At 36.4% G+C, this 22,245-nt stretch overlaps 1 protein-coding gene across 3 annotated transcripts in view; it reads right to left on the bottom strand.

Moving 5' to 3' along the window:
• The window catches only part of dnah5 (dynein, axonemal, heavy chain 5), a 77,345-nt gene that overhangs the window by 6,367 nt on the left and 48,733 nt on the right, over window positions 1–22,245 (bottom strand). For all 3 annotated transcript variants that reach the window (XM_015357045.2, XM_015357046.2, XM_015357048.2), the window contains exons 53-73: window positions 22,042–22,172; window positions 20,402–20,555; window positions 17,285–17,552; window positions 16,311–16,542; window positions 15,857–15,971; window positions 14,733–14,909; window positions 14,259–14,462; window positions 13,488–13,667; window positions 12,716–12,853; window positions 10,254–10,389; window positions 9,620–9,936; window positions 9,164–9,319; window positions 8,194–8,376; window positions 7,118–7,361; window positions 6,119–6,233; window positions 5,383–5,573; window positions 4,333–4,454; window positions 2,572–2,721; window positions 1,644–1,889; window positions 1,295–1,514; window positions 146–351 (exon numbers count right to left, since the gene is read on the bottom strand). In XM_015357045.2, coding sequence (XP_015212531.2) covers window positions 146–351; window positions 1,295–1,514; window positions 1,644–1,889; window positions 2,572–2,721; window positions 4,333–4,454; window positions 5,383–5,573; window positions 6,119–6,233; window positions 7,118–7,361; window positions 8,194–8,376; window positions 9,164–9,319; window positions 9,620–9,936; window positions 10,254–10,389; window positions 12,716–12,853; window positions 13,488–13,667; window positions 14,259–14,462; window positions 14,733–14,909; window positions 15,857–15,971; window positions 16,311–16,542; window positions 17,285–17,552; window positions 20,402–20,555; window positions 22,042–22,172 — 3,885 coding nt within the window. The remainder of the gene's footprint in view (window positions 1–145; window positions 352–1,294; window positions 1,515–1,643; window positions 1,890–2,571; window positions 2,722–4,332; window positions 4,455–5,382; window positions 5,574–6,118; window positions 6,234–7,117; window positions 7,362–8,193; window positions 8,377–9,163; window positions 9,320–9,619; window positions 9,937–10,253; window positions 10,390–12,715; window positions 12,854–13,487; window positions 13,668–14,258; window positions 14,463–14,732; window positions 14,910–15,856; window positions 15,972–16,310; window positions 16,543–17,284; window positions 17,553–20,401; window positions 20,556–22,041; window positions 22,173–22,245) is intronic.

Raw genomic sequence — 22,245 nt, 5'->3', positions numbered from 1 at the left:
TGTATATAAAAGTAAATAATTATCTGCCCTAAAGAAATAGAATTAGAAATAATGTTCTCAAGGAACCATTAAGACACAATATAAACTACGTAGAGAAGACATTGAAGAACAACCTGAATTTAAACTACTGAGTTTTTACCCCTACCTTTTTTATGTCCATGTCATCTAAGTGGTTTTGGATAAATTGCACTGTTGCGTTAAAATCTGCCTGATTAAACTCATATGGGATGTTCCATCCCAGTGGTCCAAACTTGCGTCTCTCCTGTACAGTGGAATGTAGGAATGCCACAGCATAGAGCATAGGTTTCCACTGAGTCATGTTGCTGACATCCAAGAGGTCCTGGTTGATGCCTGAGAAAATGCAGCCAAAGACAGAAGTGTTTAATGTTCAGATATATTCTGAACTGAGCTGTCATGCTCAGTTGTTATACTTGGACAGTTGACAGCCTTTGCTTAGGATCGACACTGCAGTGCAATTATAACATGACACTTAGTAGTGTAACACAGGCATAACAGGCAGATTTATCTGTACAGTGCATTTAATCTTTAAAAAAAATCTTCTCTTTTTTACCACAGTTTTCAATTAAGTTCGTCACACTGCAGTTCTTGACCTCTCCAATATTTGCTGTCAAGCAAAACACTGCTTTTCACAACACAATTACAAAAAAAATTAAACCTAGGCCAAATGGATGATTGCCACAACTTATACTGATACTATTCAGTTTCACAGGTAGCTAGTGGGCATCAAGCATCACCAGAAAAGGCGATGCTAAACAATACTAAAAATAATAAAACTGTTATATACAAATGTCTTACTTAAGTCTTACTTATGCAAAACAGTTAGGATAACATTGAAATGTATCTTAAAGTAGTCATCTATATCATTCCTTTTTTTCCTTAATTGCCATATAAATGTCTTATATATAATGTCTTATATGCCATAAATAGTCCCAAACAAATAATGAAATACTGAAATATATATAATTATGAAATACTGAAACACCACATAAATGCAAAGTGGCTTAATGAGGTCTGAGTTGGGAGTTAATTTCATGTTGAAAAGTAGAAAGAGAAAACAACTTTTCAGCTGTGAGCCTTCATCAGATGTGAGCAGTTATACCAAGAGTCATCCTCACACACGAAGAATGTTTAACAGCTGAAATAACACCTTTGTGATCCTTTGTGTTTTTAATGGCACTTTTTAAAAATAGTATTACATATCTTTCTGTGCCATTTCTCAAACTCAGAATTTGTAATACAGGTATATAGTTAAATATTTTATTTTTAGGCTTACCTCCGTATGTTCTCTTGAGGCCAGCCTTTAGTCCTTGAGGTGGCTCATTAGTGAACTTAATTGACATCTGTAGAAGAGTAATGGGGAACTGCTTATGGACTTCAGTGGTCATCCATAGACGAAAAGTCTCATGCATTGTCTCCGTTTCAGTGATCGTGTCCATCAGCTCATCCAAGAAATCAAGTCCCAGGTGACAATTCTGAAGAAGGGCCCAACCACCCTTTCCAGGAAAGCAATATCAGATAATTGTTGAGGATGGTGATAACAATAAGATGTCACTGTGAATTCAAGCTCTTTTAAGTTAGAAACAAATACGTAAGTGTTCTATAGCATAAATGGACACACTCACATTGGTCATGGTCTGCTGCAGCAGCTTTCGAGCATGGACTCCCTGTCCTTGACCCATGGACACATAGCGCGTTTCTATTTTCAGCCTCTTTCCCAGAGCAATGATGGAATCTGTGGGATCGGAACCCATTGACAAGAAGCAGATCAGAGGGATTCGAGGACCTGATTCCTCCCAGGTGTTTTCCAGGTCCAGAATAACTCCCTCAGCATACTTCTGTCCCATGGAGTCCATTATGTATTTGCGAGCCTGTTCAGTGGTAAAATAAACCATATGAAATAATCAAAACTGTACATTCAAAGCATAAAAATCATCTATCACAAGTATCAACAATGAAGATGGAGAAATGGTGATCAGGTAGCTATCTTGTTTTATGTAGGACTTTACTTTCACTTTCAGTCTTTTGATACAAAGGTTGTATTCTTGTTAAGAGTTAATTGTCCACAGTTTGCACAATGGTGCCGGTTTCAATTTGATTTGTACAGCTGTTTACAAGAACAAGATTTTGAAAGGCTTTTTGAACATGCAGGTCAGTTCAACATCTTGGTTGATGCAGATCCTCAATTTTTGCCACAAAATTAATGGCTTATCTGTACCAGCCTACCTGTCTAGTATGATGTTACTAGGCTGCCTGATCTCAGAGTATCAATGCTTTTAAAATTGGGAAGAAAAAAAAAACATACTGTCACTATAAGTTTCCATTACCTGGATGTCTAATAAGGTGTCAATGTCACACTGCAAGAAAATATTTCAACATCTTTGGAATTTCACAAATAGTGAAATGATAGTTCCAGTCTTAAAAACAGAACATGTTCAGTATGACAGCCATCTACAAAATTAGCCCAAACTTGATGATGTTTATTGTGAGAGCATTTTACTTAATAAAATTAATAGCAATTACAATGCTTAATACTGATCCTTTCTTTAATACCTGAGCGATGGTTCTGTCAGGACACCATGACCTTATCAAAAGAAGTCGCCTGAAGCAATCCAGAGCCTGGTCATAAGCATTGGGGATACTTTCCTCTTCAGGGGCCTCTTTATCAAACCAGTTTTTCCATTGCTTTTCATTTCTGCTAATCTACAGCAAGAAAAGAAACAGGGGTCAAGGAACAAATAACACCTAAACCTGATTTGTAGGAGCTCCATCCATTTTAATCTAAGGGATTTAACTCTGAGTTCTAGCCTTACTTGGCATCACATAGAGATGCTTCAATACCATTTTTACATAGTAAACGAAACATTACAGAAACAAATAGTTGTTTTTTTTCCCCACAGTTCCTTCGACTGCCCCAGCAGTGTTATTGACAGGGCCTTTGCCTGCGCCAAAAACACCAACTTGAGCAGGAACTCCTGCCGTAACAATCGCATTCCCTTGATGCTTCTCTACCACCCCAACACTATTAACGAAAACTTTTCCATCGTACAGGATGATCCCTCCATCATCTTTCCTGACCACCCCATCATCTCATATCGCCGATCACCTAATCTGCGTAACCTTCTTGTTCAGAGCTCCCTTGACCGCCCTCAACAATCATCCACACCAGGCACTTTCCCCTGCAACAGAGCTTGCAGCATCACCTGCAAGTACATATCTAACACCACACTTATTCAGGGCCCCTCAGGACAATTCCAGATCACTCGGATGACATCTTGCACCTCCAGCAACCTTATTTACTGTATCTCTTGCAGTAAATGCCCAGCCACCTATATTGGAGAAATAGGAAGGAGGCTCCGAGACCATGTTAGGGCTGTGAAGATTAAAGATTTCTCATTTCACCTCTGACGGCCATGATCACACTAATCTCGCCGTCTGTGTTCTCAAAGATGGTTTTCTTAAGTCATACATCAGAAAGACTACAGAAACTAAAATTATACTTCTCTCAACGACAGACTACTTTTCTTCTAAATTCTCTCTATTCATTGTAGGTTTAATTTCACACCACTCTTCACCTATCCTGACTTCACACCACCTGATTGGCCACTGTCTGTCCCCTGCTCCCATCTCTTGCTCCTCCTCTCTCCCAGCTTTTGTTCTCCTGCTATATTACCTTTGCTGTATGCCCTGTCTTTCTCACACCTGAAGAAGGCTCCACGGCTGAAACGTTGTGTTTTCTTTCTTCTCTTTTCAGCATGGAATAAACCTATTACTTGTTCCTTAATTAGGACTAGCCTATTAGAAATCTATATGAATCAAGTGACATGCTTGTTAACAATGGATGTTAAATAAGTGAAAACATAAAAGTAAATATTGGATTTAGTACTAGAAAGTTAAATGTTTCCATGCTGAAAAGAGAAGAAAGAAAACACATTTCGGCAGTGGTGCCTTCTTCAAGTTTATTGACCTTTCTCACAATCTTATGTCACAGGAAATAAAACAGATCATTGCAGATCATTGTTTTCATTGCTGGTCAATTTAATAAAAAACAAACAATTTCCATAATTTTCCAATCTGATTTATTTTATGTTTTTATTTATGATAACAACAAAGAAACAATTCACACTATATTTGCCCACTTAAATGAAAAAGGCCACTAGAGAAGGAGTTTCCAGTCCTGATCCTGGAGGAACATGTGCCTGCAAGGTGTTGTTACAAATTCATAGATACAAAAGTGACTCGGGACTATATTTTTATTCTGTTCCTACTGTATACTTGAACATTAAGCTGCTTTTCAGATTCTTGGCTACTTACTTGATCAAGAATATCAGAGAACTGCCAAAGCTTACTGAGCTCCACCAGATTCAGCCAGGTCATGTCCAGTATCCACTTGGCAGCCTTAGCAGGACAAGCTTTCAGATCTAAGGAAGCTCCACCTAATTAACAACATCAAAATTATGTCCAGAACATTATTGAGCAATTTCTTAACCAGCATATCATTGAGCCTAAGGGAATTGCACTTTTTCTGAACACATGATGAAGTCAAAGGAGCACAAAACAAAGACAAAGAAAATGTCCTAGTGCTAAACAAGGCCGAAGTGGTAAGAGTCACATGTTGTCATACAACATAATCATTGCAACTAATTGTATTGTAACTAACAATTTAGAGCATCTGATCAAACAAAGCTGTGGTTTAAAACTCATACACCTCTTTAAACAATGATAAAAAATGTAAATCCAAATAAGAACAATTAATATTCAGATTAACACAAGACGTCAACAAATAGATGTGAAAAAAGATTAATTCATTCTGTACAGTGAATTCATGCTAAGATTTTTTCATTTTAATTTAACAATTTTGTCTTTACATTAATGGTACTATATATAAAACCAAACTATCTGGTTGGTGTATGTTAAAATGCACCACCAACAAGGAATTATTTCCTACACCTTGTGCAGCACAAAAAAATATATTTTAGCTTCAAAGTATTAACTATGTAAAAAATAATGAGTTTAGCAGATATCCAATATTTCTAAATCATGTTTCCTAAATCTACCACGTATTTTACAAAGAAGCTGAAGCCTTTTGTTGACATATGAGGTACCAGGTGACAAAATTTATGTTAGTGCTCAGCTTCAAAAATGACTGTATGGGATTCTTACGAGTTCAATGTGCATAGTGACATATTTCAAACCTGAACTTAGTGTGACCCATCATCTGTTCATTTATAAAGGATAGACTAATTCCAAAACAGATATAATGGCACAGACTTAAAAAGCCTACTTATTGCATCCCATAATATATTTTAAATAATGCAGATCTACATAATAGCACACAAGAGTGACAGGCTGTGTTCTGCTGACCTTTGATAAGGGTGAGGAACTCTTCATGTTTCACTCTGTTGCTTTGCATATCAATCTTCAGAGTCAACAACAGAGTAAAAAGAAATTTGTGCTCTTCATATAGGCCCCGTGCCGCATAGTTGTGTACTTCGAAGGTCATATATTCAATAATGTTAGCTATCCTCTTGCTGGTTATTGGGCTTTTGGATGATCTATTAAAAAAAACACAACAATGTACTCTGTCACTACATCAAGAATAATACTGTATTTCACAGTTGTTTCATACTGAAAACTACCAGTTAAGCTGGAACAGTGTTCATAAACAACTAGACCCAAATAAAATTAATTCATGTTTGCAAACTTTACACTAAAAAACAGATGTCAGGTTTTGTGATTTTATTTTTAAAAAGTGCAAACTTCAACCCTAATTAGGTGATGCTTATACTGTTAGCTAGTATCTTCATATACCTGTAAAACAAAAACCATTCCTCTTATGCATTGGTAAGAAACAGGATTTTGTTTAGACAGCACAAAAATGCACTGTTTGACCTGAAAATGAATTCAATGAAAACACCTAATCACATGTGTTCGACCAATATCGCCACATATCTAGACTTGTATAAGACTAAATAATAATATTACAAAGAAATATAGCCACATTATCACACTAAATGATCCAGTGTTGTGAAATTCCACAAAAACTGAGCTTCTTTCCTCTATTAGAATTTGAGAAAATTCTAAAAGGCTATCCAAATACCTGGCAAGAGATAAGTCAAAAAGCCCCAGGAACTGGCGCAGGGACGTTTGGTACATCACATTGACCATGCTCATCTCTGTGATCAGGAAATACAAGATGCTGCCCCTGGTGGCAACTGTGTAACATGAAAATAATTAATTTCTGACATACATTTACACAATGTAACTCAATAATATGTTTTTCCAAGTAATGCTTTTTTTTCCAACAAAAATTTTCATACACTTCTCTTTTCACACAAAAGTGCAATATGCCCATTCCTCAGGTCTTGTATGGGCTCTGTTCTGCAAGACTTTGCATATGGGTTTGCTGTCCTTTTAGTGGTTAACAGGTGTGTGATAATCACTGAAGGTGGGTGAGAGCATGAAAGAGAAGGCAGCAGCAGCTTGGAGTCCATGAGGTAGAGAGAAAATAGAAAAACTTCCCCAATTTAAAACCCTCTAATTAGAATAAACATCAAATATAGCACACACTTAAAATATACATGTTAATGACATTTAACAAATATATAAATACTGAACTTTCATTACCCTGTACTGTACTCTGCTCGTCTCAAGTCACATCCTACATTAGGTTGCATTGTGTGTTACTCACAATTGCCAATGAAAAAGCAAGACACTGAGTGTAAAATGCAGTGCTGGTAGAGGCTGGTGGAGACCACGTTACATTTACTTTACAAACACACACACACCAAACAGTCCTTAACACAAATTTATACAACTCGAGTTATGCATAACCCTGGAGAGGGTGTAATCGTGAAGAATGAAATTAATGTTTTTTTAACATCTCAAGCAATTTTGAACTTGAAGTACCTGCATTTTTAAAAAGATTGCCATTGACGTGGCTGCACTAGAAGTATCTATTCTAATATCACAAAGAAAGTTAGTGGGCAGTAAGGGCAAGTTCAATTTGGAACAAAGATACCCAGCATAAGCCTTTAGATGAACATACTCAAAACCAATTCAGTGTCCATGCAGCCAAACTGAACCCATTTTCCTTTACCTGGTCTATACTCCTCACGAGCTGCATTGATTTGGATCTCTGTCTCGGCTGCAGTCTGCAGTTTCTGTGTAACCTCCTCCGCCGTCCTCTTCGTGTTGCTCAGAACAATGATGAGACTCTCGTCATCCACCAGAGACCCCTGGGTGCTGGTGAGACGGAAGAGGAGGTTGTCCTCCAGCTCCTTCATTTTGCGCTTGTTTGAAGTCACATCCTCCATTAGGTCTGTTCTTTCTTTCTCCAATTCCTGTTCATATGTAGTTATACATCATATTTATGCACATATTTCTTAATTTCCTTAATGTATGCCCACTCTTCATAAAATTTAATGAATCCTCAGATTACTAAGATTAACTGATGTAATGTTGTTGTTTTTTATTGTCATCCATAACTTCCAACAGTCATCTGTAAAACCTTTAACTTTCTTCAAAAACAACATCCTGAACTCTGTTTTCTTCATTTTAAATGCATTACATTGTTTAAAACATTTATCATTTTATGGTTCTCTATTTGAAGTTATAAACAATACCTCACTTTGAAAATGCAGCAAATAAAATTAAACTTTGAATAAGACTGAAATTATTTATAGCATATGCAAAAATGATCATAGGGAATCAAAAGTGTTGCTGTAACCAAAGTCCATCTTAAAATTAGGGAGGAAAAATAGAAAAAGCTTTATGACTCATCAAGACTTATTCATTGAAATTAAGGCCAACATCTTTTTTAGTAAGGCTTTCTGTAATTTTTTTGTAATGTATTTAATAAGACAGAACCCAATGATGGTATATATCTTTCATTGGGAAGAAGTGTGACTAATAGACATCTAAAATACTAAGGGGAATGAATAAGCTTCAATAATAAGTCTATTATTTATATTCACTGACTAATATATTCTAACAAATATCCTCACAAAACGCTCCATAACCAAGGTACAAATATAATTGCACGCCTTTCTTCCATTTCATACCTTCAACAGTGCAATTTAAGTGCACTGAGACATCTTCTGTCTCAGTGTTCATTTTCTCTAGACACTCTCTTTAGTATCCAGTCTATGTTGGGATCTTTTGATAGCCTCCTACCTGTTTTTCAGTAAGAATGACTCTGCCAAGAAGCTGATCCTCCAGTCCTTTCATGGTGACAGTAAAGTCAATGATGGATGTGCGGGCGCTGATCTCGGGGGTGTACGCCGGGTTGGGTAACTTAGTTGTGACATAAAGTCGAAAACCACTCATCACATCCACTTCCTTATCCCCTACTTTTACCTGATGCCAGATAGGGACGAGAATGTTATCAAATAAGGTTCAATCTAGTTAAATTTAAAGATGTTGTGTATTTTTTTCTATAGAAAACCAGGTGTTTCTGGTAATGAAAAAAGTGTATTAGAAAGCTGTTGCTCACATGCTAATGTAGGCTTAACATAAAAAAAAACATTTGTAATCATAAGAAAATCATTTTTATTCAGCTAAGCAATCTTTTTACCTTTGAATAAAATTCAGTTGGAACTACTTGGCATAATTGCTATAATGTTCACAAAGTACCAAATATAACATTGTTCAGAACAAAAAATGCCTAACTGCAGGAAGCAAATGATTTCATTCAATTAATGATGACTTTAAACTCAATCTTTACACAGAACCGCTGAGACAAGCAAGCTAAGGTATAATTTTGCCATCCAAGAATATCAGAGCCTATAAAAAGACAGGTGTTCTGCTGAAACTGAAAGTAACATTTTTTCCATATAAATCAAGGGTGCACAGCTTCTCTTCAGGAGGGGCCATACCATCTTCAGGGTTTTATTCTACTGGGACCTAACTACTTAAGTCACCTAATAACTGGCTTAACCTGACCAATTTCAAGTTCTTTGGATCCTGGTGTATGGACAGACTTGCAAACCTAATGGTACTGTACTGTATGTAACCCTTCAGACTGAACTTGTGCATCACTGAGAGGAAGCTCATTGGACAAATCCATGAATATATCTTACTTTATATACATGTAGTCATGGACTCAAATGTTATACGACAGCAAAACCCTCCATTGTCAGGGTACCTTGTATGTCGATCCTGTTTTGATGAAATTTTTTTCCAGGACGTTGTCCAGGGCGGGGTCCAGCTCCTCTCCCACATCCTCAATGAGCATCGGTCTGCCGAGGGACAAGCTGTCCTCCAGGTGATTCCTGAAGTACTTATGGTTGAGGGAAGTTATCTACGATGAAAAAAAGAGTAACTTATAACTGACATTCATTACTTACAGAACACAATTTGTTTTTTCTTCATTTGGTCCTATTATGTAACAGCATGGGAAACTGTAATGAATTTGAAAGCAAATAAGTCAGAAGTTGACATGTTATCATTTCACAAAAATGATGTAGTAAACATTTGCTAACTAATAGTTACTTATCATCTAGGCAGTTTTCGTACATCTGTACATCCAATTTCGAATCATTCAAATTACGCTATTAGAACTGGCTTTACAGAATATTTCTCATGTAAGCTATGCAGTTACCTGCAGTTCATTCTTGGCTTCCTTATTTTTGATCCATATTTTGCCTTGTGTTTGTGGGTCAATTAACAAAGGAAAACGTGCAGCCTTAGTGACAATAATTCCATTCTGTATGGACAGATCATCATTAGGCAGCCCTTGCAAGTTCCATTCACTGACAGTCGGTGCATCGATCAACATCTCAGTGAGGTTAAGGTTGTTTCCAAAAGGGATTCGACGCGTCTTCATTTCTTTCTGCCAGTCGGTTAAAAGCAAGTTACGGAATTCTTGATTGAAAGGACCCGAGTATGACAGGAAAGCAGTAGCCAACAATACATCGCCTGTTAAAGAAAAACCAATAAATAAATTGAAGGCAATGTGAAGAAAGGTAAATAATAACATAAATCAAAGATATAAAAGCTTAATATATTGTGAGTGCATCACATTTAATAGATTTTATAAATACAAACTTTATTTACAACAATTAGTTTGCCCAAGTAGTTTGAATAGGTAGACCACTGTAACGCATTTTCTTGCTTCATTGTAAACCCACCACCTGTCCATAGTAGTTCCAAGAATCAGCTGAAAAGTGGTTGGCTCTTGTGGTCCCGACCGATCTGTGCTCGCACACCAGAGGTAAACTTGCAGTTTTACTTACCAACCAGCCGCTTGGTCTGCGCAGCAAACTCTTTGCTCTGCTCTGTCCACCTGGCTTTTTCTCCTGCAAGGCCACTGATTAAACTTGAAGCTGTTTGCATTTTGTGCCTGCAGCGGTCTGCATCCTCTAGTAGGGTCTAGGCAACACCAGGAACAGAACAATTACAACCTGCAGCTGCCTGCACCAATATTCAGAATTTCAATCACACATTATAATACGGTCTACAAAGTCTACAAAGTTTTTGACAAACCTGCTAAAGTTTTTCACATGGAGATGAGGACCTCTTCTAAAAATAAGAGCCAGTCTCATTTTTTCAGATTGCTAAATCCAAAAAGCATTCAGCAAAGCTGACTATGGCTCTATCTGACTGCACTGCATGCTCCATGAGGGATTCTTGTGAGTTGAACCATGGACACCCTGACTGACACTTCCCTTAACCACATAGTTCAACTGGAATTCAGCACATTGTTTTCAATCCAGCTTTTGAAACAGGAGCAAATGTGGTATGTGCAATTACCACTAAAAGATGACCACATTTTTAAAATCGATTGACAATATTCATTCCGTAACTGACACAGCTTCTAACTCAGCAATGACAAACATCTCCCTTGCTTTCAAACACCTGCTTCCATTACTTATTCAAGTGATATAAAAATAACAAATAATAAATTAACAACTAGCAGGCCTAATTACTATAAAAGCTTGTATTATAGGATTACTTTTTAATTGAAAAGATGAACATGTAACTATTTGAAAATGTAACTATTTAAAAATGTTTTGGATACATCTGACAAAATATCATTAACATAAAATCCAGGACTCTCCATGTATTCAATGGAAAATTAGTTTTTGCTTTCTTTCTTGTATTGTTCTTGTATTGGGTTGTATTGTTTTTGGTTTTCACCCACGGAAATCCATCTTGCTAAAGTACTGTAGCACTGCACTGTTCGTTAAAGAGTTACTCTATCATCTTCTCCAAATATTGTGACAAACTGCCTCATCAATGTTTTAACACTTTGAAGAAATGCTGGTATCCACACCTGTGGATGGCCGCAGTAAGTGCTATTCTCGCTTTGTTAATAACGGCTTTTCAGTAAACCAAGTCATTCTGTTTTTCCTCCCTTGTTTAGTGAAAGACATTGTACTCTTTATTTCAAGCAATTTCATTCCTTTGATGAATTACAGATTTCCAATTTATTTTTCACTACATGATGATTATGTTTGTATTTTTCTACAATAATCAAGTAATAGATTTAAATTTTGGTAACTGTCCATAACTGGTAATGAAGAAGTTTCATATGAAATGTTAATTTGCCACATAATTTTGAGAAAGAAAGTAGTTTTTGTATGTGATAGTGTTATGTAAGCTAAACCGTCAATGAAAGAAAATTACTTTAAAAAGATTTTGAACAAGTAGAAATTACAGAAATCGCTTTTGGTTGTAGTTTTTTCCACAGTTTAACTGTCCACATTCTATGGAATACAAATATAATATAGTCCTGATTATTTTACTGAATACATGTACAGTATGTATACATGTATGTACAGTAGTTACTCATTTTTAAAAACTGAGAAATAGCAAGGAGCTCCTTACAAACTAAAAATAAAAGGATTCATGGACATTAATGTTGCGATTTACTCTTCAAACGATTGCAGTAAATAAAAGGGAGCATTTATCTTAAAGTAAAAAAACAAGGTTATCCATTTTCAATGTTAGTTTTTCTGCCTGTATACGTCTACATATATATATATACAGTAAGAGCAAAATATTTAAGCCACAACAATTACCTGGAACCCTTGCAAGAAACTAATACATATTAATAATTCCTCTGGCAAGACCTATGTTAGAACAATTTAATTTTAATTGTCTGAATTTATAATTAAAGTTCTAATTATACAGTAGTTTACTTGACATAATTTGGAACATTGGTTGCACTTTTATGAAGAGTTCCCATTAGTTTTGCACTAAATTAAATTTGGAAAAATAAGAACAAGTCGTCCAGCTTTCATTAAATGTACTCACTCTGCATTATTTTCTGCACTTTTTTAGATTTTCATATGTTTTAATCATCTCAGGACAATAACTCAGAACAATTACTATAAAATATATTAAAGGTATACTAGTAAATAAAATGCAATGTACAAAAAAGTAATTTCTCTATATAAATATATGAAATACCTCTGGATAACAAAGGAACTGTTTAAGAAAACAAAGATGCTATTAGTAACTAATTGTATACTGTTTGCTTGTATGCATCCAAATGTATTTTAAAATTTTATTTTATTTTTGCAAATTGTTTTTTGAAATTTGAAATTGTATAATAGCACTTATCTGGAATGCATTTTTCCAGCTTCTTCATGTCACCTTGAATGAGGGCACTTTGCTAACCAAACAATAATGTACCTACTCTACTCATACTCTAGAGTCTCAATGTGTACTTGAATTGCATGTCATAATTTACCTGTTTCTCCATCATTGCTTGCTCATACTCAGCTTGCACAACATCTAGCTCGGCCTGCTTGGCATCCAGCTCTGCTTGTGCATTCTGCAGATCAGCATTGGCTATAGCAAGGCGATTTTCCTGAACTGCCAAATTTGCCTAAGAGAAATTCAATAGGAATTATTAGAAGTTTCATATGTAGTGGGAGTTCATTTTCAGCAAGACAAATTAATTATCTGTTGAGACAAATGACAGATTGTAAACAGTCATGTCCCCTACATTACTTGGTAGTAGCATTTCAGCCTGTCGAATTTAACACGCATACAGTACAGCTCTTATTCTAGGGGCTCACTATATTATATATATATTGCATCATACAGCTGATCAAGGGATGTGCATATAACCACAGGAAGAATGGATCACCAATACAGCTTTGTACAGTTCTAACTTGATTCCACTTGTTTTTCAGCAACAACATTCATTGAAATTAAAGTAGTAAAATTAACTTTATTCTGAAAGAAAGAAGGAACAAGCAGGAGATAACAGAAAGAAGGACATTTTATAAGGACACTAAAACATTGATTATATGAAGTAATTTCCAGCTTTAAAGTTAATTTACTTTAAAATAATCACAATAAATTGAAATAGCTTTGATTGTCTGGAGACATGATGACATTCCATGGTTACACATGGGACAGAGCTGTAAAGAGTTGTAGGAATACTCCTACATTCCTTTATTTCAACCCCACATGTCCACATGAATTACAAAATGTACTGTAAAATGTATCCGTACCTTCAAAGGAAGCACCTCCTTGTTAATGGAGAAGAAAGCAGCCATAGCTTCAGTCCAGGAGCACAGGCCAGCCACATTCCCACAGACTCTCTTGGCTGTTTCAATGTTATAGTCTGCCAGATCAAAGTAAGGATGGAGTAACTCCACCACCTCTTCATTAATCGTGTCTTTGGGGAATGTCTAGAAACAATTTTCACACACAACAAATATTGTAAATTGAAATTCATTACCAGTGTTATTAAGTGAAATGTTTGAAAACACTGGCATCAGTCTTAATTAGACCACAGAACAACATCTCTATGTAAATAGCGTTGGGTTAAATCTCTGTATTTGGATAAGAATGATAAAAACCTAAAGTTGCTGTTCACTTAAGATCTTAATACACCATGGATATCAGTAGTATCAATTCCTTAACTTACACCTGCTGTGGTTTAAGTGCATGTCAGAGCATAAGTGAGAGAAGACACTCTACTGATGTCTTTTAGGAAAGATGTTCTTCAGTGTGTCTCTTAGGACTGGTATACAGTATTCACATTTCTTAAACAACACAATCCAGAACACATTTTGTAGCCACACAGAATACATAAAAACATATCTGGAAAACAACATTTAAGTGCTTACATTGAAGAAGTCCATTGAAGTGAAATTTGAAGCTTCAGATAGATTGCAAGGTTTCTATTCTTCCTAAAATTACCCTTATTGTAGCGACCCTTATTAAGCCCTCAGGTTCTTCGTGCAGTCTGTGTGATTTTAGATACCAGACTCCCATACCTGTAGACTTCCAAGGAAGTTTCCTGCTGTCATGAGCTTGAGTGACTCCTGCCAGGACGGAATAATGCAGTTCTTCTCAGGATCGATCTTCACAGTGTTAACCCTCCTTTGGAAGAGCAGCAGCACACAGTCCATGATGCGCATGATCAGGTGTGGGGGCCTTCCCAGTGTGCGTACTGTCGCAATGTCAGATGGCTTGATGGTCTAAAGTAAATAAATAAATAGTAATAATAATAATAAATAATGTTTATATTTTTAAAAAATCAATCTAAACGCAAAGTTCAATTTGAAAATGTCATGATTGCAAGCTCAAACTGCAACAAAAAGGTAAAACTGGAAGTGGGGGGGGGGGGTGATACTTTTGAAAGACGGTGTATATACCCTCACAAGTCATAATAACTTCTGTGAATGGGATCACTCTGACTGGAAATACACACTTCCAGATGCTTGCTAAGAAACCACGCTTATGCCCACCAGCAGAGCAGCCTCCGCCTCCTGCAGGGCTGGCTTGGCAGCTTCTAGTTTCTCTTCGGCTATGGCCTTGTCAGCGAAGATACTATCCACAATGGCCTGAGCCTTGTCTTTCACCTTCTGCACTTCCACCTTCACTTTCTCAGCTGCCTGAGCCTTCACTGTAACTTCTTTTAACACCTGAAGGAAAAAAAATGCAAAGCAAATTGATTTCATATAAGAAAACTAATCAAAGAATGTTTTCTAATGTTCTATAGTTCAGATGGTTTCAAATGTTTTTGCCTTAAAGGGAGTGAAGGAACATGTACAGCAGCATGGAGAACTACAGTCTATTTAATTAAAGCATCTCTAGCTTGACCTTTCTAACTTATTAAGCTAATAAATGTTTTGTGACCTGTTATAACCCACATACATTTATAAAATTGTTTGCAAGTTAATTGGGACCCAAAACATACAGTTATTAAAACCATACAGTACCAGTAACTGGAAACTGTGAGACCAATATATTTTGTTGTAGTATATCATCAGAACACTTTTTTGAATGATAAAGTTAGATTTTAATGAAAGATACAGTATATGTTTATTATTTTTTTAAGTATTTTTGATTTAATCATTTGTTTAATAGCCCAAGGCAAAGTGAAGAGGGCTAGCACAAGCTAGCCCAGCAGCTAAGAGACACAGAGATTAGGGTGTCTTGAGAACTACTGTCCAAGTCCTAGAATTTGTGACCAAAAGAGAGATAAAGGAGAGGGGGTGTTTAGGGCACTGTGAGGAGCTAATGAGCATGAAAGAAAACTGAAAAGCATGTCCTCGCATCACTACCCCTGTCTAAAGTAGAACCTATAATAGATATTGGCCCAAGCCTACAAAACACTCAGATTTTTGGTTAAGACCTTATTTTGTAGGCTTTTGTTGTACAGTATGTACGCTAGTAAACATAAGCCTGCCAGTCGAAACTAGAAAAATATAGAAACGTTAACTAGAACTTGGCATTTTGGGGGGATCTGGTTTGTCTTATTTATATTTTTTAGTTTAACTAAGTATCTGTTTCCAGAATCATAAATGCAGTAGGACTGAATGGATCACCTTCGCGTAAAAAAAAGGTAACCCACAAATACTGTACAAACCATGTCTGCCTTCTCATTGGCAACTTGTAGTTCCTTTTCCTTCACCTCCAGCTCCTTACTGAGGGCAGCCACAGACTCAGAGGCCTCTTTCAGCTTCTGCAGGCCTGTGTTCATTCTGTCAGGAGAGCAAAACGTGATTTTATAATTCTACACTGAAAAAACATTGATGCTGGATACTGAGTATGTGGTTAGTGAAATAAAGGATATCATTTTATATTTTTTATCCAAATTTGTCAACCCCTGTGTGAAAATCTGATGTGACGTGTATATGACATACGCTGTTGTGTACCACTTAGGACGTGCTGTATATATTGTGTAAATCAATCAAGAAACTCTCATTCGGTCACTCCAGGACCTTGTTAAGCTGCAAGTAAGGACAAGTAAAATAACACTAAAATTTTGAAAACAGGACATATGAGTAAGAAATGTATTTTCGCTGAGGCACATATCCTACCTGTTGGCTAAGGTCTGCACTTCTGAGTGTTTCTCTTTGTATATGGTTTTGTAGCCCTGGATGAATGACAGGTAGGACTTCGGAGTGACGTGGGTGGAGCGTCGGTATCTCTGGAAATACTCCACACATTTCTCGGCCACACCATCCTGGAAGGAGCCCATGCACTGAACCACTTCTCCCTTCACCTGGGCAGTGCAATCGATGTCATAGGTAGACAGAAAGTGCTCTGACACTGTGCGAGTTCAAAAATAAATGCAAATTAGTTTCTTCAGGTTGCTATTAAATTTAATAGCAAAAGTGCTACATTGTTGTACTTTCATTTTTGTGAAATTATTTCTTGCTGTTATATTCCTTTGGTCCTTATGCATGTATGGTCTTCACACAAGATGTGAACCCAGTTGTCTGGTTTCTTGGACCAGTAGCTTTTTGCAGCTTGTACTCACGTTTATGTTTTTTTCTTATATCAGTCATCCACTGCCTATAAACCTCTGGGGCTATTAGAATTGACACATAAGGTTGCATCGACACCTGGCATCACTCACAACAGCCCTCTTTTCCATAGCGCAACACACTCCTACTATCTGCCAGTGCACAGCAGTCATGGGAAAAAACACTTGCTAGACGATTTCCATTACTTTGAACAGGATGGTTACATCGATATGCTGTTACAGAACATTCTTGAATAATTTGGCAGGGGAGTGTATAATTTGCATTCGATTTGCAAAGTATGTTTATTCATTGTGTATTGTCTGGTTTACATCAATTAAGGTTAATATCTTACTGTAAGTAAAAGAAATTTATTTAAAAAACAAGATATGAATTTACATATTACAAAAAATTATAATTCTGCAGCATACATAATGCCAAAACAGAACAGCTTTTAGTTGCATTAATCTGTCTTAGATAACTAGTAAGCGCTGATACTTTAGCCATCAGTATTGAATGAGAAAAAGGATGTGAACAGGTAACCCCACCTGCAATCAAAGCATCTTTAGGCCACCGACTAAACCAATCCATGGTACAGCCTGAGATGAGTGCAGGGAATTTTAAAGCCCGATTCCGGAACTTCTCTCCTACAGGTGAAAAGCACAGAACCACATGAAGGTTCTGACGGACCCGGCTCATAAAGTACTCATATAGATTCTCGTTGCTTGGAGGTCGTCTTGGAAATTCCTTTTTCATGATAGGTATGAGGTCTCCAGTGATCTCATCAATTTCATCGCGTGCAAACAGGTTAGATACCTAGAAGAAAACAACATTTACTCCTTCAAATAAATATATACTAAGCTTCAAAAGAAGCTTATACACTAATAATGAAATACACTTTGGTGTTGAAGGAGCAGTCACATTTTATTGAGCAAATATGACATACTGAAGGTAAATTCATTATGATTTATTAATATTTGTCTTCAACCTGATATTTACTGTGAAAAGCACAGCCTGGTATTGTTTGTTATGCAGATGTACATATGCTGGAAGCTATATAACTGCAAAACATCTGTGGCCTCTACATCAGCCCACAGATGCTGTGCTGTTGGATTATTCCAATATCTCTTAAGCAGCCTGGACAAGCTGTGCCAAACTTGGCACCAGTACTGGGAAGTGAACCTGGAATAACTTAGGCAAAACTGTTGCTCTCTTGACACAAAACAATTTCCAAAATAATGATATAAGCTATCATATTCCAAAACAAATAAAAACTACTTTTATTCTGTCAATACACGGCATATACAGGGTTAAATGTAGCTCTCTACAGGTGACAAAGATTATTCATCTAATAAACATGAATTAATAAGGAAAATAACTTCATCTGCACATTTTTTATTTCACTTATATTTGACAAATCAGCCTTCAGAACGTGTCTGAGCACATCCTTGCACAACCAATCAATGAATTATAATCCATGGATGATTAATTTCAGTATTGGGAAAAGGGCTGGTTTTTAAACAGAATGAGAGATGCATGCCAATTAATGTACAAGTTCTCATGTGTGTTATTCACTGTACTATAGAATAAAGGCTCTTTCAAGTCAGTGAGTACAATTAAACATGTTTTACAGTCAGTGAGAGAATCTCAACCAAGTTAAAGAAGGCTGGCAGGATGTCCTTAGAAATGACCATAGGAAATGCATGTCTCCTGTGATGACATACAAACCACAAACCTATAAAATACAAAATATAAAAACATAAACCTAAAAAATACAGCCTCTGAGAGACTGATGGATACTGCTGACTCTCAGGGACTATTCCTAATCGTCAATCCAGTAAACTGCTGGGGTCCAGAGCAGAACCAAAGCCCATTAATGTCAGAGTCCCTCTGGGCTCCATTAAGAATTATGTGCACCTCCACCACTTCTCTTCATTCAGTCTAACAAACAAACCTGATGACACAGTAGGTTTCAGTGTGAAAAATGTGCAGTCGCTCCTGGTGTCAGATACTGACTTTCAATTTATGAGTGCATTTTTTATATAAACCATCTGTTTCTTAAATGCAACAAATTACTTTTACACAGGTGTTATCATTTTTTTAGTCCAAGTATAATAATTTAAAATATCTCACACTCATCTTTAGTATTTAATTAAATCACTTTGCTACAAAAGGCCAATATATTGGAACAAATCACGAAACTATATCCTACATCTTTCTTTTATTTAATGAAGCACACATGGCGTTTCCTCAGTCTCAAGGAACTCTGAAAAGAAACAACCCTACAAATAATTTTGAAAACGGACAATCATGGAACATGATCTATAATAGTCAAAATGTTGTAGCTTTCTTTGCATTATACATAGTGCACCATGTTTTCAGTATAAAATCTTAATTTTACTTACGTATACTTTCCCTTAAAATTCAATTAACACTTATTGCATCTCCATGACACCAATATGCAACAACACACATTCTTTGCACTGTAAGTCTAGGACATTTTTCACTGTTATTAATTATAAGTTTTGATAACAGCATATTACATCTCTGTTTTGTTGAATACTACAGAATGTTACTATTTACTAACTGGTGGTAAAAATATGCAATCTTTTCCCTGGCCATTGACACTGTCCGTTGCTTCAGTGCAGTATCTAAATAACCTGGGCATCTAAATAAACTAGAGTGTGTCCATGCAAGCAGCTGGCAGAATATCATTAGCAGTTATAAAGGGCTGATTCTTCATGCTACAGGACACCTGCATGTAAGTTACGTCAGAGGGACAAATACCAAAAGACAATCTATTTCCATTACAATGCACTTCTGATCAGCTATCTTCATAAACCATAAATGTTCTACTTGATTGCTCATCACAGTCTCTAGAACACTACTGTTAATGCTTTTAACTGTTTAGTCACTGAGCTTGATGTAGGCTTTATAGTGCTATCCTACTGAAAAAAAACTGTTAAAGGCCAAGTCTGAGCTTCTTGACAAAGAAATTCAGTTTATTTCCAATAACCTGATGACTTTCTGTCAGTCATTCCGTTCAGACTAGGGTAGCAGGACCAGAGAAAGCAGAGCAACCCTGAAGTAGACTAATTTCTGTTATTCATAGGAGGGATGTAGACTGCGAGTGTGAGAGAGTGAGGACCTCAGTTTTACATCCCATCAAAAAGAAGGCACTCTTTTTACAGTAGTGTCCCCGTCACTATACTGGGGCATTAGGACCCACACAGACCACAGGGTGAGTGCCTACTGGTCCCATTAACACCTCTTCCAGCAGCAACCTCAGTTTTTCCCAGGAGGTCTCCCATCCAGGTACTGACCAGGCTGCCAGCTGTGAGTTGCAGGGTAATATAGCTGCTGGCTTCATTACAAAACTAATGATGTAAATAATGGGTGCAATCTCGCCATGTGTCCTGTTCTCACAGGATAAACTCCAGGATGCCACAATCCTTATATGGAAAGTTTTCAGGTGATGAATAGATGGATGGTTACGTATTAGAAATAGACAAATGTCACAACAAGCGCTTACAAAAAATTCTTCCTTTGCTTTGTTAGATATGTAAAAAACAAACGTTATGTTTCCTTTCTTCTCTTTTCAGCATGGAATGAACTTATTACTTCTTCCTATGTAAAAAAAAGTCTGTATGACAAGAACTGCTGACCTCTCCTGATGATAAAACATTATTCATGTACTCCAGGAAGGACTCATCCTTGATCTCGTTGTCAGTGAAGATGAAGCTGATGCCTTTGCCTTGTTGACCTGCTGTCCTATATAACACTTTCAAGTCCTCCATCAGGTTGGAGGTGTTATAAGATCTGGGAATAGAAATTGCACAGAGAGCCAAAGTGCATTACAAACTTGATAAAAGTTTTAAGTTATATGATTTGGAGAGAGTTCATTTTATAGAGTAAATGAACTGCAGACTTCTTATCTCATGGGAAAGCTAAAGCAAAACAGTGTGCCTATTCACATTACAAAAAAAATGCAGGCTACAAAATCCGAGAGATTAAATACGAGTTTCTTCCTCAAAGTATTTTTAACATTACTATACATAATGAAACCATTGAAATACAGTGGTAACTAACATTAGTTATATGCATTTAATATACCTAAGTAGAGCCTATTGTATATGTCAAATGTTAACCTATCTCTAACAAGGGGAAATGTGAAAATAGTCTTTGCATCTATCAGCTGTAAAAGAGGAATTGAGAAAACAAGTGATTTTCAGTGTTATCATAGCCTACAGTTTATTACAAATAAGCACAGCTGAGGTATTGTGTATAACAGATGGCAATGCATCTTCTTTCTGATTTTAGTAAATAGATATGACAGCTCCCAATTAAATATTAAAACACCCAAGACATCCTGCATAACCCGTTGCTAGCTTAAAGAGACATTTCCATCATACATACTTTTATTCAAAACACTTGAACTAAAAATAGTTTTTTTTTATTTCTGCATACAGTGAGTCCATCTATGAATCTACTTTCACAGCTAAATGCATCCACAATCTTAAACAAAGATACCATCTACTGGAATAATACAAAACTGCATTATTGCTGGTATTACAGTAAATCATAATCTAAACAAAAACAGTATTGATAACTGCATATTTGTCACTTGGCCTCGTAAATGAAGACATCTTGTAGACGGAGCATAATTTAGCTCCTACTCTGAAAGTAATGCAGAAAACAAGTATAAAAATAATTTAATTACCAAAACACAGTAATATAATAAAATTCAGTATAAACATTCTGGTAATGATGCATAAACAAACTTTTCCCAGAACAGTTTAAAATTATTTCTTTTTTATTCCCCATGTTTTAAATTCAGTGTGCAATGTTTGTTAATTAATTGACACATTTACCCAAACAAACGGTCATGCCCATCAGCTGTGCAATAGGTCCTGGAATTAAATTAAAACTTCTATCCATCTGCTGTCGCAAACTACAAACCCAATATTCAATGGCAGGTTTCCACAGGGTAGAAGCAAAAAGCCTATGGCAAACAAAATGCAGTCACCAAATAATGGGCTTGTGACTTGCATTTGGCTTTTATTTATTTTAATATTAGAAGGAATTTATTCTCTCGATCAAAAACAACTACTTAAAGAGGCCCACATTGTTAAATCAACATTATATTTTTGCTCGTAATAATCAACTTAGAAATGTGATGTTTCAACGTGTTGCAGAATTAAGGTTCCCACTTTCTATTTTACCCATTTTCTTTAAACTTTAAGAAGGTACAGCACTGTGTTATAGTAGACATCAATAACAAAAACCGAGAGAAAGAGACACTTACCTGGTTAAAGTGATCTGAAATGTTCTGTAGCCAGCGATGAAAGACGCTAGTCTTGTCAAGCTCTGCTTTCCAGATCCACCGACCCCGACGAGGAGCGCATTTCCCCTGGGAGTGCGGATGATCCGCGACACCTAGCAAGGCACCCAAGCTTTATCAAACACTCAGCTCCCACGGTGTAAGGTTCAGGGATAATACATAGAACAT

Source organism: Lepisosteus oculatus, chromosome 10 (assembly GCF_040954835.1).
Source record: "Lepisosteus oculatus isolate fLepOcu1 chromosome 10, fLepOcu1.hap2, whole genome shotgun sequence".
NCBI classification, from domain to species: domain Eukaryota; kingdom Metazoa; phylum Chordata; class Actinopteri; order Semionotiformes; family Lepisosteidae; genus Lepisosteus; species Lepisosteus oculatus.
This window is presented reverse-complemented; position numbering and strand designations above follow the sequence as displayed.